The sequence below is a fragment of the Rhinatrema bivittatum genome, chromosome 15, assembly GCF_901001135.1.
Source record: "Rhinatrema bivittatum chromosome 15, aRhiBiv1.1, whole genome shotgun sequence".
Classification (NCBI taxonomy): Eukaryota; Metazoa; Chordata; class Amphibia; order Gymnophiona; family Rhinatrematidae; genus Rhinatrema; species Rhinatrema bivittatum.
The window spans coordinates 29,782,892-29,809,531 of NC_042629.1; the positions used below are offsets into that span (position 1 = coordinate 29,782,892).

Below are 26,640 nucleotides of genomic sequence, written 5' to 3' on the forward strand. Positions count from 1 at the left end.
GAGCAACTAGAAAGCTAGGACTACTAATGCTCGAAGTCCGGGCAACAAAATCCCAGATCTGCAGGCCCTAATGGTGGAGGCAGAATTGGGCACTGTTTCTGTTATGGAGACACTGTTCCCGAATTCTCATAAATGGGATACGGCCATCCCGGGCTACAACTTGTTAAGGAAGGATGGGGGGAGGGGGGGGGGAGGAGCAGCTCTTTCTATCAACAACAATATCCAAGCAACGACCTGCAAGGGATATGGGATCAGGAAGCAGCATTACAGACCGTTCTAAAAAAAAAAAAAAAATTGCTCTTCCATTTTTATTGGGGAGGTTTACAGGTCACCAACTCGACTAGAACAGTCATCCAGGGCATCCAAAAGTGGGAAAGGAGGGAGAAGGGTTGCTTGGTGGAGATTTGAATCAGTCGGATGTGGATTGGAGTATCCCTTCTGCAGAATGACAGTGGATGCCTTTCAAGGGGCTCTACTCAAGCAAAAGAGAGAGAAGATGTGATCCTCGATCTAGTGCTCACTAATAGGGATAATGTCTCTAGTGTTCGGGTAGGGGCTCACCTGAGCACCAGTGATCATCAGACTGTATGGTTCGATATCACGAATAGGAAACCGAGAAGTCACACGAAGACCCGAGTTTTGAATTCCACAAACACGGACTTTGTCAAAATGGGGACGTACCTGGAGGAAGAGCCGGGTGAGGTGGAAAAATAGTGGTCCAAGTTAAAAGGAGCTATTACAAAGGCAACAAATCCATATGTTAGTAAACTAAACAAGAGTAAGAGGAAAATAAAATCGATCTGGTTTTCTAAGGAGGAGGCTGAAAAAATAAAGGCAAAAAGAACAGCGTTAAAGGAACCCAAAACAAGGACCACAGGGAATAATATCTATTAAAACTGAGGGAGACGAAAAAAGAAATAAGGAGAACAAAAAGGTCAAGCGGAAGAAAGGATGGCTAAAGAGGTAAAGTGAGGTGACAAAACATTTTTCAGATACATCAGAGAAAGAAGGGAGGCTAGAAGTGGTAGAGTGAAACCGAAAGGTGTCAAGGAGCAATGTGTGGAGAGAGAGAGAAAGAAATGGCAGAAATATTACACACTTGGTATTCACTAAAGACGACCCTGGAGAAGGACCGTCGCCAGTTAACAAAAAAATGGAGGGGGGTGGAGTAGATGAAACTTTGTTTACTGAAGAGAATATATGGGAGGAGTTAGGCAAACAAAGTGCCATGAAGCCAGCTGAGATACACCCCAGGCTACTGAAAGAGCTCAGAGATGTCCGCTGAAGGACCTGTTCACTAGATCCCTGGAAACTGGAGTGGTAGTGGTCCTGCCACACAAGAGGAGGCTGGAACCTACAGGCCAGTTAGGGCTGTTGGAAAATTCATGGAGACTCTGCTGAAGGAAAGGATACTGAACTACCTACAATCCGGCGGGTTGCTGGACTCAAGGCAGCGTGGATTCACCAGGAGAAGGTCCTGTCAGACAAATCTGATAGATTTTTTTGATTGGGTGACTAGAGAATTGGATCAAGGAAGGCCGCTCAATGTCATCTACTTGGATTTCAGCAAAAGTTTTGATATGGTCCCGCATTGGAAGCTTGTGAATAAAATGAGAAGTTTGGGAGTGAGCACCAAGGTGGTGGAATGGATTACAAACTGGTTGACTGACAGGAGACAGCGTGTAATGGTAAATGGAAACCACTCTGAAGAGAGAACCAGGTTAAGGGATCAAACATAAAGTTTGTCTACTTGTGGATGATACTAAATTCTGCAACAGCATGGACACACTTGAAGAAGTTGAGAATGAAAGTAAGAAAGCTTGAAGAGTCATTGAAGATCTGGCAGCTGGAATTCAATGCAAAGAAGTGCAGAGTCGTGCACCTGGGATGCAAAAATCCAAAGGAGTTGTATGTGATGGGGAATGAGACACTGGTGCGCGCAGACCGGGACAGAGACCCCGAGGTGATAGTGTCTGATGATCTGAAGATGGCAAAGCAATGTGACAAGGCGATAGCTAAAGCCAGAAGAATGCTGGGCTGCATAGAGAGAGGAATAGCCAGTAAGAAAAAGGAGGTGGAGATACCCTTGTACAGGTCCTTGTGAGGCCTCACCTGGAGTACTGTGTTCAGTTCTGGAGATCATATCGCAAAAGCGACAGAGAGAGGATGGAGGTGGTTCAAAATGGTGTGGGATCTGTATCAGAAGACATATGAGGAGAGGTTGAAGAACCTGAATATGCATACCCTGGAAGAAAGGAGGTGCAGGGGAGATTTGGTACAGATCTTCAGATACCTGAAAGGTTATAATGATGCACAAACTTTGGACTCTTTCCATTGTAAAGAAAACAATAGAACCAGGGGGTCACGAAATGAAACTCCAACGGAGATGACTCAGAACCAAAGTCAGGAAATATTTCTTCACAGAAAAGGAGGTGGATGCCTGGAATGCCCTTCTGGAGGAGGTGGTGAAGACGAAAACAGTCAAAGAATTCAAAGGGGCATGGGATAAACACTGTGGTTCTCTAAAGGCTAGAGCAGGGCTGCTCATATCTGTCCTACTGCCCCCCCCCCCCCCCCCCCAGCCAGTCAGGTTGTCAGCTTACCCCTGATGAATATGCATGAGAAATATTTACATACCCAGGAGGTAGTGCATGCAAATAACTCTCATGTATATTCATTAGAGATATCCTTGGGGGTCCATAGGGCCTGTCTGAGCACCCCGGGCCTGAGGATGGAAATGAGAAAAGCATGCAGGGGGTAACTTGCTGGTGCAGCGGTTACTACCCTTAGCAAAAAGCATGGAGATTATGCCCTTAACCAATGTGCCGTGATGCTTTTGATGCAACTGCAACATTGCTCCCCAATTTGACGGCAAGGAAAAAGGGGAATTGGATCTAGACAACAACCAAGAGGGCTCCGATTTCTATGGTCTGGGGTATGATATGCAGACATAAGGAAAAAAAGCATAGGACTGTTTCTATGGCAGAGTCCATACTTTTTCTAAAAGCTTTTCCAACATGATTAATTATATACTACATTTTTTTCCCCATTATTGTTCCTTTTCTCCTTCTTCTTTCCTCCTTCTTTCTCTCCATTATATTGTATAATTCCATTATCTCTTCTCTACTTTGTAATTTTTTTTTATCATTGTTGTTATATGTGAACCGATGTGATGGCCATGGTTGAATATCAGTATACAAAAAACAAATAAATAAATAAAATAAGCAAAGCGCATCAGGCAACACTGTCTAAATTTTCAAGAAAGCTCATTACCCAGTAAAAAAATGTTGCTAGCTGCAATTTTTATGGGTATCATAAGGCTTGGGGATAACTGCACGGAGTGCCAGTTACTACCTTAAGCTTGCTAGGCAGACTGGATGGACCAGTTTGAATTCAGCTCCGGCTACTCCCCTGAAATTGACAACTCACCCTGAACGCAGTCCGGCTAAGTCAGTCACATCCCATCCTAAATCTGAACTGTCACAGATGCCATCACTCGCAGGCTGCAAAAACCAATCCGACCCTATGACATGGAATAAACGTTTACCCTCCATTGACACAAAGTGGGAAACTCTCCTTTGCACATCTGGGCCCATCATGACATTATCTGTGAACGGATCTGCTCCCAAAGAACTCAGAGAAGCAGTCAAAAGGATTGCTGAATCAACCAGTGGAAAGATATTCAGACCAGATCCATATATTATTAGAAATTCCTTGGGTACTTCTTTAACAGGCTTTTTTCTTTTAAATATAAAAAGGTTTAATTGATATGCAAAGTAGTTTACCATGTATTTGATGTTTCCTTCTTATGTAATATGCTTTTAAGATGAATTTGAGCCCAGAAGGCTCCGAGGTCCATATTCAGCCTCTGCCTGCATAACAAAGTCAGCCGGATAAACTAATCTGGCTAAGGTTGGAGGTATATTCAATAAATGCAGCCACACAATAGAATATAGCAGACTAACTGTATCTGGCTAACTTAGTACAATGCAGCACTAAGGAAATGTTAAGTAGTAGTTGGACAGCTCTATGGCCATAAGAACAGAACAAATTCTATACTGGGTCAGACCAAGGGTCCATCAAGCCCAGCATCCTGTTTCCAACAGTGGCCAATCCAGGCTACAAGTACCTGGCAATTACCCAAACACTAAGAAGATCCCATGCCACTGATGCCAGTAATAGCAGTGGCTGTATCTAAGTCAACTTGATAAATAGCAGTTAATGGACTTCTCCTCCAAGAAGTTATCCAAACTTTTTTTAAACCCAGCTACACTAACTGCACTAACCACATCTTCTGGTAACAAATTCCAAAGCTTAATTGTGCGTTGAGTGAAAAAGAATTTTCTCTGATTAGTTTTAAATGTGCTACTTGCTAACTTCACGGAGTGCCCCCTAGTCCTCCTATTATCCGAAAGAGTAAATAACTGTTTCACATCTACCCGTTCTAGACCTCTCATGATTTTAAACACCTCTATCATATCCCCCCTCAGCCGTCTCTTCTCCAAGCTGAACAGCCCTAACCTCTTTAGCCTTTCCTCATAGGGGAGCAGTTCCATCCCCTTTATCATTTTGATTGCCCTTCTCTGTACCTTCTCCATCACAATTATATCTGTTTTTGAGATGTGGCAACCAGAATTGTACACAGTACTCAAAGTGCAGTCTCACCATGGAACAATACAGAGGTATTATGAAATTTTCTGTTTTATTCACCATTCCCTTCCTAATAATTCCTACCATTATTTGCTTTTTTGACTGCCGTAGCAAACTGAAATGATGATTTCAATGTATTATCCACTATGCCTGGATCTTTTCGTGTAACCACAGTACGGATTATTTTTCCCTATATGCATCACCTTGCACTTGTCCATATTAAAACTTCCTCTGCCATTTGGATGCCCAATTTTCCAGTCTTGCAAGATCCTCCTGCAATTTATCACAATCCGCTTGTGATTTAACTACTCTGAATAATTTTGTATCATCTGCAAATTTGTTACCTCACTTGTCGCATTCCTTTCCAGATCATTTATAAATATATTGAAAAATAAGGGTCCCAATACAGATCCCTGAGGCACTCCACTGCCCACTCCCTTCCACTGAGAAAATTGTCCATTTAATCCTACTCTCTGTTTCCTGTCTTTTAACCAGTTTGTAATCTACGAAAGGACATCGCCACCTATCCCATGACTTTTTACTTTTCCTAGTTGCCTCTCATGAGGGACTTTGTCAAACGCCTTCTGAAAATCCAAATGCACTACATCTACCAGTTCACCTTTATCCACATGTTTATTAACTCCTTCAAAAAAAAAAAAATGAAGCAACCAGATGCTAAGTTTGCATATTGGTGTTAGCTGGATAACTTAGCTTGCTCTCTCAACTGCTCCCAGTTATGCTCCCAAACTGCACCTGCCATAGCTAAATTCTAACCGGCTAACTTTTTGGCTGGCAGCCAAAACAGGAAAGTCACTACCATCCTTTTTTTTTCTGATTAATTCAGTCTAGAGATACTATTGGCGGTTAGAAGTTTTGAAACCTCTTCCTGTTCAACTACTCACAAGGCCACAAATTAAAGTCAATCAGGGCTGCTGTGCTGCTCATCATTTATTTATTTTAAATTTTTATATACCGGAATTCCTGTATGCAATACAAATCAGTCCGGTTTACAAGTAACGAAAGAGGTTGCCCTGGTCTGGGAAGTTAGACCTGGGTTTTTTTACATAGAACATGGAACAATAACAATAAACCATTGAACATTATTACAAATAACATAGAATGTAACAATAGCATTTAACAGATCATCAGAAACCCATAATGCTCTGTTTTTACTATTATTCTTTTAAGGATGCTGATAGTCAAAAACAGTGAAGTCAATAGTAAAACAGAAGGAAGAACAATGCACAAGTCCAATATCTTTTTTCTGTTTTATACAAAAGGAAGAGGGTAAACTCTTCTGATGCACTGATTAGTTTTTTCTATTGGTCGGGAATACAGACTCATTTTACTTGGACTTTACCATCATATCATTTCCCCCCAAAAATCAGGTTTCAAACTGTGAGCTAGAAGTGAAGAACAGCTATTGTAAACCTAACTTTGGATCAGCCTGTGATCCAGGCCTAGGAACCTAAACTCCATGAGATACACAGGACAGAATTTGGAAGGTTACAGGGGCGTGCCCAAAAATAGCTCTTGAAGCCCTTATCTAGAAGTGCAGAAGGCTATTAGCCATTTGGGTTCTGGAGAAAACTGGATTCTCTGCAGGCTGTATTATCTTTTATTGGACTGACCCAAGAATTATCCAGAGATGATGGTGAGATACAAGAACATGAGCTACTCAGATCCCACATAGGTCACATCTGAAGAAGGGCTATATGGTCTCCAAAGCTCATGCACACCTGCATCCTTATATAATTTTGGTTTATTCCTATTTAAAAAAAAAAAAGGTAGCACGATCTGCAATGAATCAAATTAACCCCTTAGCCACAAAGGCATTTATTTGAAAGCCTTGACAAAAAAATGTAAAAATCCAAGAACGAAAAGGTCAAAACTCACATTAACCCCATAAGCCTCAAATTCTTACACGCAGCAACAGATCCACTTTCTCCACTACACACTATGCAGAAACACAGTTTAATTTCCAAAGCCATAGTCATAAAACTACTATGAGTAAACAAGCTCTAACATCAATCTGAAAAAATCTGACTCTGCCATGCCGTCTGGAACTCGGCTAATTCCCAGTAAACACAAGCTCCTAGCATTGAAATGGGACAAAAAAAAAACCCCACCCAAAAACATCCCCCAAGCCTGGCCTCTCACATTTGCTTCTGCATTAATTTTCAAGCAAATCTGCTCCCCCAACGCTCCTTGCAACCAGCAGCAAAACTGTCCACAAAAAGAAATGTCACCCAATACCCCTTCCCCCCTAAGAAAAGGCACACAACCCAACAGGTGGAAATATAAAGCCTTTAGGTTTAGGGCTACCCATGCAATCAAGCCAGACCTTCCGTAGGAAGGGTTTGGACTGAAAACCTTTTGCAAAAAAAAAAAAAAATGCAAATGAAGAATGCAGCATGTCAGCTGGGAAAGTTTCTGGCTTTGCCCGGGGCTGCGGGTGAGGGGCGGCCCGGAGCAGGTCTCTCCCACCCCGTCCCCTGGCTGCTGCAATCACTGCAAGTCCTCAGTTGGCCTCAGAGCAGCCGCCTCCCGCAGCCTCACGGGGGGGGGGGGGGGGGGGGGTCATCGCATCCCTGGGCTGCTCGGGAGACGGTCGCCAGGTTCAGTGGCGGCGGCTGAAATTACCCGCTAGCCCCCCCCTCCCTCAGGCCTCAGCCTGTAAAGCCCTCTCACCTCTCTCAGAGCAGGATTCCGGCCGATTTCTCACCTTGAAAGCTGGAAAAAAAAAAAAGGGGGTAAAGTGGCAGGAGAGGGCGGCCACCGAAAAAGGCCCCTCGCCCGCAATCCCTGGCCCCCCTGGCAGCAAGACACCAGGCCAACATCAAAGCAACTTGGGGGGGAAGTCTTCAGGGGCCTATTGTTTGCTGGGGTCGGCCAGGCTCGGCTCCCGCCTCCCCCCTCTCGCTGCCGGGAAACTTGGTACAGCCCAGGCATTCATTGCCAAGCAGCTTTCACACATGGAAGCTTGTCTCAAGCAATTGCTGACAAACCACAAACAAGACTTCACCCTCACTCCTCCTCCTCCTCGCCCCCGCCCTTCCTTCTCCAGAATACGGGCTGAGGCGCTAGTGACAGACAGAGCAGGCCGGGCCTAGCCAGGCAGTCCTGGCCGTGTGTGTGCTTAGAAACGAGGCGCCTCTGATGCTTTTAAGGACAGCCGAGAGTCACAGCAGAGCAGCTCCCTTCCTTGAATCTAGACTCTCTCTGCATCCAGGCTTGGAGAGGTGGGGGGGGGGCTGCTGAAGGGCAGCAGACTCTTAATCCATTTATTGGAAGAAAATTCTAGGCCTGGCCCCTAAGGTTATCGGGATCCATATAATAAACCACTGTGGTGTGGATTTTAGCACATTTGTTTTCTGCGCTAATCTAACCCCAGTATATAATCGGGGTTTTAGTACAGAAAAGCATGCACCCTAGGACTAGTGCAAATACATGCTAATACCCCTGTAAATGAGAGCATTACTTATTCCAAGCCATGCAGGGAGACTGCTTAGGGTGCCTTCATTACACAGGAAATGTAACTGCTTGGTCACAGCAAGAGTTAAACTTCCCATGGTAGAGAAGCAGCACTTTTAAAATCACTTGTAATAAGGCAGAAGCTGCACTGAGATCTTTTCAGAAGAGAGGTCAATAAACTTTATGATCTATCCCAATACCCGGGATAGTAATATACTGAGACTTTCGAGCAATGTAAACTTACATTCCCTGCCACTCTGGGAAAATGACTCCCTTGTACTCTCTTCCAGTCTCGCAGGAGGAATTGCTCACTCTCAAATGATCTGGAAGATAAGACCATGGGGGTAACAATTCTCCACAGTAATGATGTTATACTCCCTTGAGTTAATAAGGAAACTCTGTGGCTGCTCAGTTTATATACTGTGGATTCCATTGTTTCCCCAACTAGTGATTTAGATGAATGAGCTGGCGTTCATGTCCTATTTCTGACATTTCCTGTGATCGTGGGCAAATCATGCTTTTAAATTGTTAGCCTTTTCTGTAAGGCACCTGTGTGCATTTTGTTGTACAGTTATGTAAATACATGAGGAACTTCCTTTTCATTTCTGAGTCCCATAGTTCCCTCCTGCTTCTTTGGGCTTTCTGCTAAATCGGTACCGGCCTCTACTTGTTATGGCACCATGAGCTTTTATTAGCAAGTATCCAGGTATTTTTCCTTTTTAAAACTTTTAGCCCTTTTTCTCCTCCAATCCATCACAGTCATTTTTGAAAAAGGGATATTTTGCATTTCTTTTTTTTTTCATGGGAATTATTACTGCTTAGGTTTAGAAAGAAATAGTAGAAGGTAAGGGGTCTCCCTACCCACAAAGGCTAACTCACTAATTAGGGAATTGAACTACACAGAATAACTTGACATTGGCTGGCAGAGTAACACAGAAGTAATTTTTGGAATCAACACACTTAATTAATAATCCCATAGTATATACTTCAAGTAATTTATTTATAAGTGGTATTATGTTTAGTAACAGGATTCTTATATAATACATTTTATAAACTAAGGGGGTCATTTTCTAAGGAGTTAATGTGATTTGCAAATTCTTAATGAGAGAGAGAGAGAGAGAGAGAGAGAGAGAGAGAGAGAGAGAGAGAGAGAGAGAGAGAGAGAGAGAGAGAGAGAGAGAGAGAGAGAGAGAGAGAGAGAGAGAGAGAGAGAGAGAGAGAGAGAGAGAGACTTCCTATAATGCCTATGCCCTAGACAGGTATTTGTATCCCTATGGGAGGGCCACCTAGTAACTCGAGGTGGGGATTAGGTATGAGCGTAGGGGGTTGGGGGCCACTTTCACATTCAACATGAGACCTACGGAAAGAACAGTGGTCTCTAGTGAAGATTTGCTGGCCGTCGGAGTGAGGAAACTCACTCCAAGAAGAGATTTGGGCAACATTCTTTCAACCTAGCTTCCATCAAGCTAGGTTGAGAGAACGTTGCCCAATTAGTGCAACATACGATTAAAATATTTTTTTTGGTAATTGGTGCTAAATCAGGGTATAACTTGACCACCTGCCCATGAACGATCGTTGGGAATTTCTTAAAATATATTTTCATAACACTGCTCACATCCTGAGTTGTAATAAAGGATACAATTAGTGTATTTCTATGTACGACATCTAAAGTGGAATCTTCTAAGAAATTTGTCAAATTCGCAGGGACTGGAGATTTTTGAGAAAGGAAATAACAAGTGTTAATTGGAGGAATTGCTTCCTCCGCATAAGATAATTTTTCTCTAAAATATCTTTTTAGAGATATATAAGGTATCTCTCCCAGGACCTGCGGAAAATTCGTTATCCTTATATTTAGATGTCGTACTCTATTCTCCAATAATTCCAAACGTCTAGCACTGGCAATCTGGTCTTTGATTAGACAAACATTAACTTGTTGTAATGATTGTAAATTCTTTTCATTTTCATTTACTCTACGGATTGTCTCATTATTCTGATTCTGCACAGTCAATAATTTTCCTTGAAAATCTGTTGTCACATTATCAATCTTTCTTTCCATTCGAGCCATAGCAGTACTCAAACTGTTAACCGCTTCCAAAATCCTTTCAAGAGTTACCTGGCCAGTCCCTGATGTTGTTTGCAGGAGATCTTCCACACTTTGGACTGATGGGAATTTCTTGCTTTACGACAACAGATTGTCTCTTTGGGATTTGTCTTTTTCCTGCGTTACCCATGTAGATGTGAACTTAAGAAAGGAGAACATGTATATGTCTTCCATCAAATAGATCAATTACAACAATTTGTGGAAGCCCAGCAATCTAGTGTAGGCGCAATAGAAGCGCCTATAGCAGAATCATCTCCCACAAGTGTTTTACCGATAAGTGAGTAGCTATGATAGGGCATAGAATTATAAACAGTTGGTTTATGAAAGCCTAATGTTGTTTAATTATCTTAAGTATCTCCTTAATTTCTCTTAGTTCCTTAATTCAGCCTCTTTTTTCTCTTATGTTTATTGCTATTATTTATAGTTTCTTTTTCAGTTTAGTACTATTGATCTCTGATATATGATAACAAATTTAGAAGGTTTCTTAAATAATAATTTTCCCTAAATCATTGTTTATTGTATTTTGTTTTCATATATATAGTATTTTTCATATGTTTAGATTAATTATGTTTCTTGTAATTTGAATGAAAAATGATAAATAAAGATATTAAAAAACATATTTTTTTTATTATCATATATTTAAAATTACCACCTTATGTATTCTTTTTCTTTTTTATCTTTTTATTTAAATCTTTGTGACGCGGAAGGTAAGACTCAGGACCGGCATAGAATTCTGGTAGTAAACAGAAACGTTTGACACCAGTTGATACAATCACTGATCTATTATCTTCCTTTTATTTTTACTTTGCTTTAAAATTGTTAGTGCTGAAGCGTGCAATAAAACTGTGTATCAAGTGCACTGCAACTTCAAGATGTTGGACTTGAACTTGGAACCTCTAGGGTCTCGAGTCGTCAAATTTGAAGTTAAACTATAACAGTTTTATATTGTGCCACCCGACTGTATAATACTGAAGCGAGCGAAATTTCTTTCATTTCAATTTATCAGATGTAACATTAAATTCTGAAGAAGAAAAAATTTTGAATTTGGGTTTATCTTATGTACCAACAGAGAAACACGATTCACTTCAATTTCGTGTAGATCTTCAAAAATTTGTTTGCAAATTGATGTTAAAAAATGTTTTTCAAACTTCAGAATTCAATAATGATGCCAGTTTGGTTCATAATCCATCTTCCTGGTTACCGCCGGGACCGGTTCATCCCTGTATAGATACATTCCGACAACTGGTTTTGAAGGATGTCAAAATTTTGGAAGACAAGAATGATAAATTCTGTAATAATCTAAGCAGAGAAGATCGTGGCACATTATTATAATAAAAAGGACATTCATATTAGAACTTATCCAAAATGAAGCAGTGTTCTTCGCCCATCCCGCTAATCAACGGTGCCAATGCCCGACACAGGGCCATGTTTCGGACAACAGAGTCCTTTTTCAAGGGCTATTTCTGCGTCAAAATAATGATAGACTTAATATACATACAGCCTAGATACAGTCAACAGAGTTTCTTAGACTCATCGCAGGTAAAACTTACTATGCCGGCAGCCTACACCATCATGGAGTTTCTCGGCATTTTCCGATATTTCTCTTCCGGTCTGCCCCGGAACCATGCTATAAGCAATCTACATAAATACGTCACCAAACACCTGACTAGCATCTAAATCCAAAAAAGGTTAATGACGTCACGGATCTCTTTAACTCGACCCAGTTTAATTTAAGGAATTCTACTCAATTGCTGCATTGAGCCCTGCTGGAGCTACTGTATTCATGTGAAAAATCCACTGCATTTCTCGCTCATTTAATACTATATTTGGATCACCACCTCTAGAATTGATAGGAACTTGCTCCATAATTCACCATTGCAATTGCTGAAACGTATGTTGTTTTTCCAAGCAGTGTGCTACCATCGGTGCGAAGACTTTCCCCATTGTGTTACAACTCCGATGTTCTGTGAGTCTCACTCGGATGGAATGTTTAGTGCACCCAGAGGCAGATTTTATAAATCTGCGCACACGCGTACTTTTGTTCGCGTACCAGGTGCGAACAAGAGTACGCGGGATTTCAATAGATACGCGTGTAGCCATTAAAATCCGGGGTCGGCACACGCAAGGCTGCCCAAAATTGGCAGCCTGCGCGCGCCAAGCGCGCAGCCTGCCTCCGTTCACTCCGAAATTGGAGCGTCCTCAGAGGGAACTTTCCTTCGCCCTCCCCCCACCTTCCCCTCCCTTCCCCTACCTAACCCACCCCCCCGGCCCTATCTAAACCTGCCCCCTACCTCTATCCCAAAAGTTACGCCTGCTGGAAGCAGGCGTAACTTTGCGTGCGCTGGGCCGGCTGCCTCGCTCCATGTTCCGGTCCGGGGGCTGGTCCAGGGGCCGCTGTCACGCCCCCGGAACGCCCCCAGGCCAGAACCACGCCCCCAAAATGCAGCATCACTCCCGGTATGCCCCCCGACACGCCCCTCCATGCAAGCCCCGAGACTTACGCGCATCCCGGGGCTTGCGCGCGCCGCCGAGCCTATGCAAAATAGGCTCGGCGCGCGCAGGGGGGGTTTGGGGTAGGTTTTCGGGGGTACGCGTGTATCTTACACTCGTACCCCTTTGAAAATCTACCCCCCAATGTAATATAATTGACAAGGGCAAACTATTAAATAAATCACTTGTGAGGACTGACAATCTGTATGATGCCGTGCAATATGTATATTCCCATGTGCATCTGTCCATTGAGCACCTACGATGGCCCGACTGCAATTTGAACAATGTTGGCACGACCAATGTCCAGATGGTAATGTATTATCTGAATTTGGAATGGGTCTCAAAAATGAATGTGTCACCATAGCTCCAATATTTTTGCCTCAACAATAGGTTATAATGGGTGACTCCCGAAATACCTCATGTATCTTCAGTATTGTCTCTAAGAAACTCTGTTGACTGTATCCAGGCTGCATGTATATTTTGATGCAGAAATAGCCCTTGAAAAAGGACTCCATTGTCCGAAACACAGCCCCGTGTCAGACATTGGCACCGTTGATTAGCAGGATGGGCGAAGAACACTGCTTCATTTTGGATAAGATAAGTTCTAATATGAATGTCGACAATTGATGCAATATGAGAAATTGACGAACTTTCAATAGTTTTGGGATACACAGCACTTTGAAAAATTGATAAAAATAAGTCATTCCATATTGGCCTATGATTAAAAATAAGGCAGAGCAATAAAGAGAACCTTTATTGTACAATGAAGCCTATTATGACAGTCAAATATTTGCATCCTTAATGGCTATGTGATTGGGGGATTATAGTTGGTACACATTAGTGAAGAGATTATAGATAAACAGATTAAAACCTAAGTAAATTTCTTCTGTACTTAATTAGTTATCATCTTAGTTGATCTTTATGGTAATCATTCCTAGTTGCTCTGGTTTACTTTTATACCCTCAGCAACAAGATTCTACAAAAGGAACAACACAAAACTACATACCCCATAGATTTATAAATATATTTTTTAGACTGAAAGAATAAGACACTTCATACATCCAATATATCAAATAAGCAAGCAAACAGAACCAGAGCAGGAATTCTGAGTGTAGAGGTCGAAGTTAGATTCCACAAACTAGCTAATTTTAATTTCTTAGCATCAAGTCAGATGAATCCAGAACAAGTGGGTTATGCACCTCTATCAGCAGATGGAGACGGAGCAAACTGATGTCACAGTACATATACCTCTGCAGTGGCATCATCCTGCCAGTATTCTCCGTCTCCAGCAGATAGGGGATATGCATCTCCCCACTGGGGATTGCTGCATTTTAAAGAAAATCAGAATTGAGGAAATAAATTCACCCCGCTCTCCTGTGATGATACCAAATGGTCCCTCCCACAGTTGAGAATTCCTGAGGTGATTTTTGTGGTCCCTCAGATGAATGCCTTGGTCCGGTATCTGGTTTTTCAGCTGGCGTGGACTTAGCTGCTTAAGCAGCTAAAAGGCAGCGGGTGCAGGAAGCTGAGCACGGCAGTGACAGTGCATGCCCTCTTCCCCCATACCCGGAGACCATCTCTGTACTCAGCGGGGAAAGGCTGAGATCTGGTAAGTTAAAAAAAATAAAAGATTATACAGAGACTTAGAGGCTTTTTGTTGTTGGGCTTCCTCCTTCCCCCGGTATCCATGCTAGGCACGCCATTCCGATGTTTGTCCCACTCCGTGGGAGGTCGAGGGATGTAGGCAGCCTGGCGGGTTGAGCAGTTTCCTTAGGTTAGGCCCCACTCCAAGGCTTTTCGCTGCACACCGCATGGTAGGCCGCAATGGCATTTCGTGCGCTTTCTAAGGCTGCCCTCTACAGGATTGTCGGTCTGTCGTGTGCGTCTAGCTGTGTGTCCAGGTTGTACACCCAGTTCTTGGATGCACAGTTGAGCTTTGTAGTCTGTACATCCACATTAAGTGCCACCATAGTGGCCACATGCTTACCTCTGCGCACAATTTGTACTGTGTGTGTACGTTTTTTTGTCTCGCTTATTTTTGAGCGCCTAGGTAGGTGCCTAGGTGTGTGATGCCTAAGTGTTGGATGCATAATTTTGGGCGCCTAGGTTGAGCTTGCATATTAAAAAAAAAAAAGAAAAACAGCTAGATGCATGCCTCCGGCTGCCGCTCAGCACACTGTCGGCCATATTAGCGCCTGTTTTAGAGTCCTTTGCACTGCTTGTCATATTTGGGCATCTCAGCCAGATGTGCCTGCTAACTTGTGCTAGTGCTATTTGGAGGTTCAGGGAGACTTGTCTTCCTCTGGGTTCACTAAGCCTGGTTCTTCCCAGACAGATGTGGGTCTGGGTAAAGATGACTCAGGTGGAGCGCCTGATTTTGGAATTCACCTAACTGGTTCCTCAGCAGGGAAAGTTAGCTCAGGGAATACTCCTCAGGTACCTCCTGGTCTGGATACTTCTATGTTTTCATGGGTAGAATTTTTTCCAGGGGTTACAATCCTTTCTTCAGGAACAGTCTGCAGCCCTGTCCAATGCTCCCACAGCAGAGGTGCAGGTAGGAACCTTGCCTGGACCTTCTGTTAAGCACCAGAGTACTCCTAGAGTAGCAGCGGGACCTCCGGATTGAGATCCAGATGACACAGATGATGACACCAGTCCTGACTCTCTTAAGAATGGTGAAATTCCTCCCAGATTAGAACCGTATAGAACTATATTACGGTTCTTTCATAGAGATGAACTGCCAGCTCTGATTTCCCAGATCCTGAAAATGCTTGGAGTTCCTGGAGCACATTCAGTGTCTGAGCCAAAGAGAAATCCATGATGGAAGCCATTCAGGAATTGATTGCTTTTGAGTGGGGCACCCCATAGGCTAATTTCAAATGTGTTGGGTTTTGGAAGGTCTGTACCCTCTGGATCCAGTGGTAATAAAGCACTTATGTTTTATGAAAGTAGATGCACTTGGGTGTGCAATCTCCAAGTGGACCACTATTCCCATAGAAGGTGGAGTGGCCTTGAAGGATGCTCATGAGAAAAAGATTGAGAATATCCTTCAGCAAGCATTTGAAGCAGTGGCAATGTCCTTGCAGATCACTTCTTGTTCCATGATGGCTCACTCTTATTTGCTTCTCTCCCAGGAGGTTGATGTCCTTGGGGTAAATTCCAGGGCAGTTATGGAACCAGCTACTGCCTTCTTGGCAGACGCAAGCTATGATCTGGTCCACACTTTGGCCAGTGGGGTGGCTTCAATCCCCATAACCACACACACATTCATACCATACACACCACATCCATTTAAAATATACCACCATCATGTAAATTATTCACTTAAAATACAGAGCTCGCAGTATCCCAAAAAAACTTCTTCCAGATGATAAACTCCCTTCCAGATGATAAACTGGAACTGTCCTGATGTATGCCGGCCGTGGACAACTTTTTGGTTTGTGAAAACGCCATGAAAATTTGAGGTGAGATTTGGTACATTTTATGGAGTATGCAATGGTTTGTGGGGTTATTTTATACGTAATGGGTGATATGTGCTATTACAGGTATTTGGAAGTAGAAGCAGTTGTTTTGGAGGATTGATGACAGATCAATCGGTTGTAAAGCATGTGGAGGTGGCTGGTATCGCCAGTTAAGAGGTTTGTATAAGCGATTAGATTATTCAACAGTACTTGGGGTTAAGAACATTAAGAAGTGTGTGTTATTTAAAGACTAGCCGTTAAGTCCGTAACAACAAGCTACATTAACATTTTTTTTTTCAGTCCATTTCCTTATCCCTCATTCTCCCCTCCCTCCCTCCCCTCCCTCCCCTCATTCTCCCCTCACCTCCCCTACACACTCCCTACACCCTCTAGTTCTCCCTCCCTCCCCTCATTCTCTCCTCCCCCTCTAGTCTCCCTCCCCCTCCCCTCCTCCCTCCCCCTCCCCTCTCCTCCCCTCTCCCTTCCCTCTCCTCCCCTCTCCCCACCTCCTCCCTCCCCCTCCTCACTCTTCTCCCCTCTTCCCCTCCCCTCCCCTCACTCTCCTCCCCTCTCCCCTTCCCCCTCAGTCACTCTCTCCTCCCTCCCCTTAGTCAGTCTCTCTCTCCCCTCCTCCCCTCAGTCACTCTCTCCCCCCTCCCCCACTCTCTCCTCCCTCACCCTCCCCTCAGTCACTCTCTCCTCCCTCCCCTCCCCCCCCTCAGTCACTCTCTCCTCCCCTCCCCTCAGTCACTTCCTCCTCCCTCCCCTCATTTACAACCCCTTTGGATGGCGCAGACGGAAGATCTCCGGGGGAGGTCCCTCCCTCCCTCCCTCCCGCGCGCCACCGCCGCCGCTACTGCTTGCCACCCGCCGTTACTGCTCGTGCTCCTCGCCGCGCCATTTTGGTTACTGGCAAGCTCTGACCGACGTGCTGCCCGCGCATGCACGATAGAGTTGCTCTCTACTGCGCATTTGCGGCACGTTGGTCAAGCTTCATTTATCTAGTAGATTGGATATTTAAATATGTTTAAATTTTTGTAGTGGACCGAGGAGAATATCATGGGAAGAGTATGGACATGAGCAGAGTGACTATATATTAGTAAGTGGTTACATTGGGGTGTATTTATAGTATTATATAGGGATAATGGGATATTAATGGTGTGCATATATTTTAGGAGTTTGTGTGTGGAATTAGGGGTTTGTTCCCCTGAAGATCGAAAGAGGGTTGAGAAATACCCTCTGAGGAAGCCCCAACGGTTGAAATAAGGCTCCTTGTTGGGAAGAGTTTGGGAAGAGGTTATTATCTGGAAGAAGGGGACGAGGTTATTGAGAAGAGAAGAGTTTATCATGTGGAAGACTTTTTTTGGAATACCACGAGCTCTGTATTTTAAGTGAATAATTTTACATGGTGGTGTATTTTAAGTGGATGTGGTGTGTGGTGTGTGGTATGAATGTGTATGTGGTTATGGCCAAGAATATATAGGAGAGTTTGAGATGTTAACTGGGGGTCCTATTGAAGGGATCATAGACTGTTATTCTAACGTCTGTGGGAATAAATGCTAAGCAGAGTGTATATAAAGGACATCTTTGTTTTTAAGAAGGCTAAATGGTGGGTGGGGATTTAATGTTTTGGTTAAACATGAATACAGATACTGAGAGACCCATCAATACTTGTTATATCTGCCAGAGGTTTAGCTTGAAGTAGTCTAAGGAACCACTGGTGAGTCATTAACACCATGGATTGAAGTGGGCATTGATTTTTGTCACATTTAATGGACAAGAAAATGTGTTAATTATGGATTACCATTCTGATTTCCTAGAAATTATATTGCTAGAAAGTACATCTGCTGAATAAGCCACAGTGCATATCAAATCAGTATTTACCAGATTTATTGTTCCAAATCTTGTGATGGCTGACAACAGTCCACAGTTTAGAAGTTATGGATTTTATAAACTCAGAAAGAATATCTGGGTTGGTTTTTTTTTTTCAAAATCATTTTTATTGAATAAAACAAGGAATACATAGTCCAGACAATATAGCCCACCAGCCTGCAAAACATCCAACAAGCATACTGATGAGCATAATCAATTGAACACTAAAAAACTGAATACAGCATATTCTTGCCTAACAGTTTTTCAGTAAATCCCCTCCATTCCCTTCCCACCCAAAAGAACCAAAACACTTCCTTACTCTTTTATCCACCTACATTCACATACCCCCTCCTCCCTATAACTCATTTGTGTCCAGCCCGTTGCCTAATGATCTTTGTGGTTTTCCATTTTGGAGAGTATCCCATACCTGCAAGTTGTAATCTCTTAGTGGGAGAAAGGAACCCTGGCAGTTCCTGGCGCTCGCACATGGACTCACCAATTTTCTAACATGCGCTCACTGGCACATGCATGTTATAAAATCCGATGGCCGCACGCACATGCGCACTGGATTTTAAAAACCACGTGTGCATGTGTGGGCAGCCTGCAACTCGCACATGCAGACAGGGGAATTTTACAAAGCAACGCGCAGTAACGCAATCGGGCCTCCCCCAGTTCCCTCCCAGTCTGCTCCAATTAAGGAGCAAACTGGGAGAGAACTTTCCTACAACTAACTCTATCCTTCCTCCCTCTTCCCCTTTCCTCCCTGTCCCCTAAACCTACCCTAACTATCCCTAATTGTTTTATTTTAATACTTACTGCTCCTCCGGAGCAGAAGTAATCTGCGCACACCAGCCAGCTGCTGGCGTGCGCTTTCTCTTTATCATTTTGGTAGCCCTTCTCTTTACCTTCTCCATCGCAATTATATCTTTTTTGAGATGTGGTGACCAAAATTGTACACAGTACTCAAGGTATGGTCTCACCATGGACCGATACAGAGGCATTATGACATTTTACGTTCTATTAACCATTCCCTTCCTAATAATTCCTAGCATTCTGTTTGCTTTTTTGACTGCTGCAGCTCACTGAGCCGACGATTTCAATGTGTTATCCACTATGACGCCTAGATCTTTTTCTTGGGTGGTAGCTCCTAATATGTAACCTAACATCGTTAACTACAGCATGGTGTTGTGCCCGTCAGTCGCAGATAGCTGCGACCTCTGTTGCTCACCTCTCTTTTCCCTGTACCAGCGATTCTTGAAAGAAAGGTGGCCTCCACTTGCACATGCCGCCTTCCCTGGTGTCCCCGGGATGGCATGGGTGATCCCGTCCGCCATCTTGAATCGGGGATTACCTAGGGCACTCACGCGCCAGGCCCTCTCTTATACACGTCATGGTGGGAACCTCGGGGGCGTCCCCTCCACATGATGTCACCCGCCAGTGCATTTAAGCTATCCAGCCTATGCTTCCTACGAGTTAGCAAGGACTTCCTTCCTGCTGAATTCCACTCCAGTTGGAGATGCTACGCTATTTGCTACACTGAAATGTTCCTGAACTCTGGGACTTGGATGCTATAGGTACCCGCTCCTCGCAGGGCCTTGTCACTTTCTGGCTATCCGCTTCTCAGAGGGCCTTCCTGCCTGGAGAATCCATCTACTCTTGTTTGGGACCCAGCCTTGTTCAGCTTTGTGAATACTCTTCACATTTGCTACCATCTTGCTGACGGAACCTCTGGTTTACCCCATGTCTTGGGCCACTACCATGCTCGCCTCAGCAAACCATCTTCTACACTTCAGAGTGAGTACCTTCATCTACCCAGCTCTGCTGTCCTCCTGCACTTCTCTTATTTATTTAAATCTTTTCTATACCGTCATTAAGGTGGGTACCGTCACAACGGTTTATAGTAAGGCACCAAAAATAATGTTATTAAAATTTATCAGTTTACACAGGTGCCGTTAGGTTCGGTAACATAGTTTTTTAATCAATGCTAGATTTTAAATGAGTGTGATCACTATTCTGTCCAGGTCAATTCTATAGCAGTTTGAGTCCAGGACTCATTCTAGGCGTACCCCACACTGCGGGCCACTACCGGATTTACTACCGGATTTACCCTGAGAAGTTTATCATCTAAAGGAGGAGTTCCCCGGCGTACCCTGCTCTACGGGCCACTACCAGGGATATCATCACTGAGCAATCTTACTACTCTGGACTGTGTCTTCCTTCCCACTCGGTGGGTACTTCACCTATGTTCCAGTCTAATAAGTCTCGTTACTATCTGTGTCCGTCTCAGCTGAGGCCACGCCTATCGTGGTGAGTCCCCACAGGGCTCCTCCCTGTGAGGGGAGACAGCTCTCACTACGATCCAGGGTCCACAGCCGTACCAGAACATAACACATGGGTTATTTTTCCCTATATGCATCACCTTGCACTTGTCCACATTAAATTTAATCTGCCATTTGGACGCCCAATCTTCCAGTCTTGCAAGGTCCTCCTGCACTTTATCACAATCCACTTGTGATTTAACTACTTTGAATAATTTTGTATCATCTGCAAATTTGATAACTTCACTTGTCGTATTCCTTTCTAGATCATTTATAAATATATTGAATTGCACTGGTCTATATACAAATCCCTGAGGCACTCTACTGTTTACCCTTTTCCACTGAGAAAACTGATGATTTAATCCTACTTTCTGTTTTCTGTCTTTTAGCCAGTTTATAATCCATGAAACAATATCGCAGCCTATTTTTGGTTGCTTTTTCTGCCACAAGAAGCTTATAAACATATATTTCAGATACGCCAAATCAGCCAATGGCAACCGGCATGGAACATTTGCAGTCAATATAACAATTTTGGAAGTAATATCATTTTAAAAAGAGCATTCTTACCGAATAAGGAAACTGGCAGATCCTTCCACGTTTTAGTTGCTGAGCAAATCTGACCAATAAATCCCTGAAGTTAGACTCATCCAAAGACCTTAGGTCCTGAGGTATCCACACACTCAGATATTTAATCTTGTGGACATTTCACTTAAAAGGGAAGGACCCCTGACATTTGTCTACCAGTGCTGGATTTAATGGCATCGCCTCCCAACTAAGACCATGCCCCTGGCCCACCCTTTTTTCAGGGCCTGGCAATCCTGCGTGAAATGAGGGTTACAGGTGTGGTCGGGCCAGTTCTAAAAAGCATGTGATGCGCGCAAGGCCCGGCCACGCACATAACCCCTGCGTTTTATGCACGTGACCCTTTAAAAATTGACCCTTTATTCTTTCTGCAATGGACTTATCTTTCCTTTAACCCCTCAATCATCTAACTGTCCAACTAACTCCCTCACAAGTTTCTTGCTTTAGATATATTTTTAAAAGTTTTTATCATAAGTTTTTGCCGCTACGGCCAACTTCATTTCAAATTCTGCCTTATCAATATTTTACACTTAACTTGACAATGCTTATGCTTTTTCCTATTTTCTTCAGATGGTTCCTTCTTCCAATTTTTGAGGGTTTCTTTTGGCTAAAATAGCCTCTTTTCAAAGAATTCCTAACATTATATTTGCCTTTTTGACTGCTGTTGCACACTGAGCTGAAGATTTCAAGGTATTATCCACAAAGATTCCGAGATTCCTTTCCTGGACAGTGACTCCTAATACAAAACCCAGCATTGTGTACCTGTAGTTGGGATTATTTTTGCATTACTTTGCACTTGTCCATATTAAATTGCATCTGCCACTTAGATGCCCAGTCTCCGAGTGTCACACGTTCTTTCTGCAGCTCCTCAAGATCCGCTGCTGTTTTAACTACTCAAAACAATTTTGTATTCCCGCGCGATTCTCGTTCCTTTCTCCAGATCATTATGAAAATGATAAATAGCACAAGTTCCTGGAGCACTCCACTAATGACCTTTCTCCATTTGGAAAACTTACCAGTCTGTCCAACCCTCGGTTTCCTGTCTTTTATCCAGTTACTAATTCACAATAATACACTGCCTCTGATCCCATGAATTCCCAATCTCCTCTCATGGAGGGCTTTGTCACATGCTGTCTGAAAATCCAAATGCACCATATCAGTTGGCTCAACTTTATTCACATATTTATTTACACCTTTAAAGAAATCGAGTAAACTGGTAAGGCAAGACTTCCCTTTGCAAAAACCATGTTGAGTGTCCCCCAGCTTTAGTGATATCAAGTTAACAAGTTACCAACAACCATTATAAAAGTCAGATGATTTCTTCCTGTCTCAAAAATGAACTCAAATACTCCTCACTCATAATCCTTAAAAAATGTGTCACTCACATTTCTTTTGTGATTCTCAGTTCTGGATTTACATCATCCCAACTCTGCCGTCACTAGCTTTCATCACTTTAGTTACATAGAAACATAGAAATGACTGCAGAAGAAGACCAAACGGCCCATCCAGTCTGCCCAGCAAGTTTTGCACTTTTTTTTTTCTCATACTTATCTGTTATTCTTGGCTCTTAGTAACCTTTTGGTTCTATTTCCCTTCCACCCCCACCATTAATGTAGCGAGCAGTGTTGGAAATGCATCTAAGTGAAATATCTAGCTTAATTAGTTAGGGGTAGTAACCACCGCAATAAGCAAGCTACACCCATGCTTATTTGTTTACCCAGACTATGTAATTCAGTCCTTGTTGGTTGTTGTCTGTATATAGATCCACTTTTCTTCATTCCCCCTGCCATTGAAGCAGAGAGTTATGCTGGATATGCATTGAAAGTGAAGTATCAGACTTTCTCCCCTGCCGTTGAAGCAGAGAGCTATGCTGGATATGCATTGAAAGTGAAGTATCAGACTTTCTCCCCTGCCGTTGAAGCAGAGAGCTATGCTGGATATGCATTGAAAGTGAAGTATCAGGCTTATTTGGTTTGGGGTAGTAACTGCCATTACAAGCAAGCTACTCCCTGCTTTTTTGTGAATGCAAATCCTTTTTTCCACATTTCCTCTTGCCGTTGAAGCTTAGAGCAATGTTGGAGTCGCATTAACCGTGTGTATGTTTATTGAATAAGGGTATTATCTCCAGGTAGTAGCCGTCATTCTTGCGAGCCACCCACTCTTCATTCACGTCCTCTAGACTTTATGGATACACAGTGTTTATCCCACGCCCCTTTGAAGTCCTTCACAGTTCTGGTCTTCACCACTTCCTCCGGAAGGGCATTCCAGGCATCCACATGTACTCACTTATGGACTACAGGGTATAGGGTAACACCTCTCCTTGCGAAAAGTAACTGTATCCTTGACTCCGCAACTCTTTTTCAGGCAATATCCGGGGATTTCCCCGGTATCTCGGCACACTCGTCTTTCCAGCTTCTCTTTCTCTGCTCCTCCATGGGCTGCGGGGCCACATATCTCTCTTGCTGCTCCTGTTAGACCCAGGTCAAGCCCCATGACCATTTCCCCATGGGATGAAACTCCTATTCTGCCTTGAGGGAGGAAAACCCATGCAGGGCCCTTTCCAAATCATTTCATTTCATTTATTTAAAATTTTATATTATGGGATTATATGAAAGCTCATGGCGAATTACAAAAGTATATTTGCAATTAAAAAAAACATTATAAAAGTAATAAATACACAAAGACAAATTCAGCTTATGGCCCCCTTCATCAGATTTGAAAGATAGGTTTTAAATCTTTTTTTTTAAAGATTTCAAGTTATGATTGTGGGCAATCATAACTGTTCAGGGAGCCAGGGACTGATATTGCTCTGTTTTTGTGATGTCTACTCTTGCCTGTTTTGGGGTTGGAACTTCAAGAATGTTTTTTGTAGTGGACCATATTTGTCTTGAAGGTTTATACGTTCATAGGGCAGATGTTAGCCAGGCTGATGAGTCGTTGTATAATGTATATGAGGCTTTAAATAAGGCCAGAACTTTATATTGGGAAAGCCATGCAGTAGGTAACCAGTGAAGCATTGAAAGGGTAGGGGAGATATTGGCTTTTAATTAATTTTGTCCCTGTAAGAATCCTGGCAGCCGAATTCTGCACAACTTGAAGTGGGCGAATGGCGCTTGCAGGGAGGCCTAGATATAGAGAGTTACAATAATTAAGAGAGTTTAGTACAATATTGACCTGAACTCATGAGGCTCAAGCAGAGGTTTTACATGTTTTAACAGATGAAGTTTGTAAAAGGAAGATTTGACTATTGATATGTGATTTTCCATAGAAAGGTTTAAATCTTTGCTAAGCTTCTAACTGGTAGTTGACAGAAAAGGAAAAAGTGGTGGGAGTCTAATAGGAAGGTGACTTAATACTAGGAAGTAAGGTAATTTCCTTTTTTGAAATATTCAATTGCAGTCTGTGGTACATTAACCAATGTTGCACTGAGCTTAACCCATTATGTTCCAATGTCCTTTTTAGAGGATAGCTTCTTAAAAAATGTGAGACTTAATGGGTTAAAGAAAGAGATACTAAATCAAATGTATTTGACCAAGAATTAGAGTAAGGGAAGAAAAATGGAACATAGTCAGCATATATGTTATAATTAACACTAGGCAGGCAAGAATTTTACAGAGAGGAATTAGGTAGAGGTTGAATAGAATGGCAGAAGGGCTGAGCCTTGCGGTATGCCAGAGACTATATTAAACCCGTTGGATTATGTGGATCCTATTTTTATTTGTTGTGGACATTTAGCTAAGTATGACATAAACCATGTTAGAACAATACCAGAAATACCTATGGATTTTGATCTTGATAGTAGGATCGAGTGAACTACAGTATCAAAAGAGGTAGATATGTCGAGAAGAGCTAGAATGCAATCTGTATATTGATCAAAACCATGGATGATTGTATCAAAAGTAGTAATGCTTCAGTGCTGTAACCTTTTCTGAAACCGTGCTGATGGGGGTCAAAAATGTAATTATCTTCAATGTAGTTGATCAGTTGAGGCAATATTACTGATTGATTCCAAGATTTTGGCAAAGAAAGGAAGGGAAGAAATGGACTGGTGGTTAGCAAAATCAGTGTGGTCAGCAGTTGATTTCTTTAGTATTGGTGTTGCGGAGTCTTGTTTTATTACAGTTAAGGATAAATTTATTAAATGAGGTATGACTGGGGCTATGTCATCACTTGTATATTGTAGCAATGCTGAAGGGCATAGATTTAATGGGGGAGGAGGCGGTTGGATAAGGTAATCCGAATAGTATCTACAGAGATGAAAGCAAAATTTCCCATTTTTAGTCAGGTATTGCAGGGATTGTGGGAATGGGGAGATAAGCAAAACTGTCATAGATTTTGGATGTTTTGTTAAGGAAAAATTGACCTAACTGATTACAGTTTTCTGCTGCATCTTCTAAAGGATTTGGAGTTCAAATTGTATAGAGATATCACAATGTTGAATAGCTTTGCAGAGTTGATCCCAGCTGAATTTATTATTTTTGAGTAAAGGTTTTTTTTGTTTTTAGTAATGTTTATTTTATTTCGGTAAATCTATAACCAAGAAAAATAATCTGATTTTCTTTGAGGAATTTGATGTTTATGCCAATGACGTTCTAAACATCTGAGCTTTTGCTTCATCTTTTTTAAATCAGGTGTGAATCGGGGGCGTAATGTTTTCATCTTTTAGCAGGAGGGGGTTTCTAGGCTCCCGAGCTTTCTGCTGGCTCCTCATCAAATTTTGAACCAGGCATTCATACTCCTAATAATAATCCCCCTATTAAAAGAACCTCATCATTAGAACTCAATAAACATTCTATCCAGAACTATACAATACACAATGCCATCTAGTGGCTGTTCACAGAAATTGCCTACCAAGTATCGGGCCGATACAGTAAAATCGCGGGAGAGTGGATGAGCGCCCACTCTCCCGGCGCGAGCACAGGCCACTCTCCTGTGCACGTGATATAGTATTTTAATATATTTTAATTAGGGCCCGCGGTAAAAGGAGGCGCTAGGGACACTAGCGCGTCCCTAGCGCCTCTTTTTTGACAGGAGCGGCGGCTGTAAGCGGGTTTGACAGCCGACGCTCAATTTTGCCGGCATCAGTTCTTGAGCCCGCTGACAGCCACGGGTTCAGAAACCGGACGCCAGCAAAATTGAGCGGGCCTATTTCAAATTTTTTTTTTCTATTTTTTTTACTTTTTTTTAACTTTCGGGACCTCCAACTTAATATCGCCATGATATTAAGTCGGAGGGTGTACAGAAAAGCAGTTTTTACTGCTTTTACTGCTTTTACTTTCCCGGTGCCCGGAGAAATTAACGCTACCTTTGGGTAGGCGCTAATTTCAGAAAGTAAAATGTGTGGCTTGGCTGCACATTTTACTTTCTGTATCGCGCGCGAATACCTAATAGCGCCCGCAACATGCATTTGCATGTTGCGGGCGCTATTAGGTTCGGGGGGGGCGGGGGGGGTGTTGGACGCGCGTTTTGGACTTGTCCAATCACAGGTTAACAGTGCGCTCCGCCAGAGCGCACTGTACTGTATAGGCCTGTATATATCTTCTACTAAACTCAATTTATTTACCATATACAAACCCAAGGAGTAAGTCAAGGTCTCCCTCACCCAGATTCTCCCAGGCCATATACTAATGACATAGGGCCTATTTGGGAGGTCCATCACAAAAGTGAAGGAATTTTTAGGAAAGAATTGTGC

At 42.8% G+C, this 26,640-nt stretch overlaps 2 protein-coding genes across 2 annotated transcripts in view; one reads left to right on the forward strand and one right to left on the reverse strand.

The window, feature by feature from the left end:
• BCL9 (BCL9 transcription coactivator) overlaps positions 1 to 7,682 on the reverse strand; it is a 214,689-nt gene extending 207,007 nt beyond the window's left edge. The window contains exon 1 of the mRNA XM_029578281.1: positions 7,342 to 7,682. The gene's annotated coding sequence lies outside the window, so the exon portion shown is untranslated. The remainder of the gene's footprint in view (positions 1 to 7,341) is intronic.
• The window catches only part of TMPRSS3 (transmembrane serine protease 3), a 121,846-nt gene continuing 95,875 nt past the window's right edge, over positions 670 to 26,640 (forward strand). The window contains exon 1 of the mRNA XM_029579209.1: positions 670 to 697. Within this exon, the coding sequence (XP_029435069.1) occupies positions 670 to 697 (28 nt within the window). The remainder of the gene's footprint in view (positions 698 to 26,640) is intronic.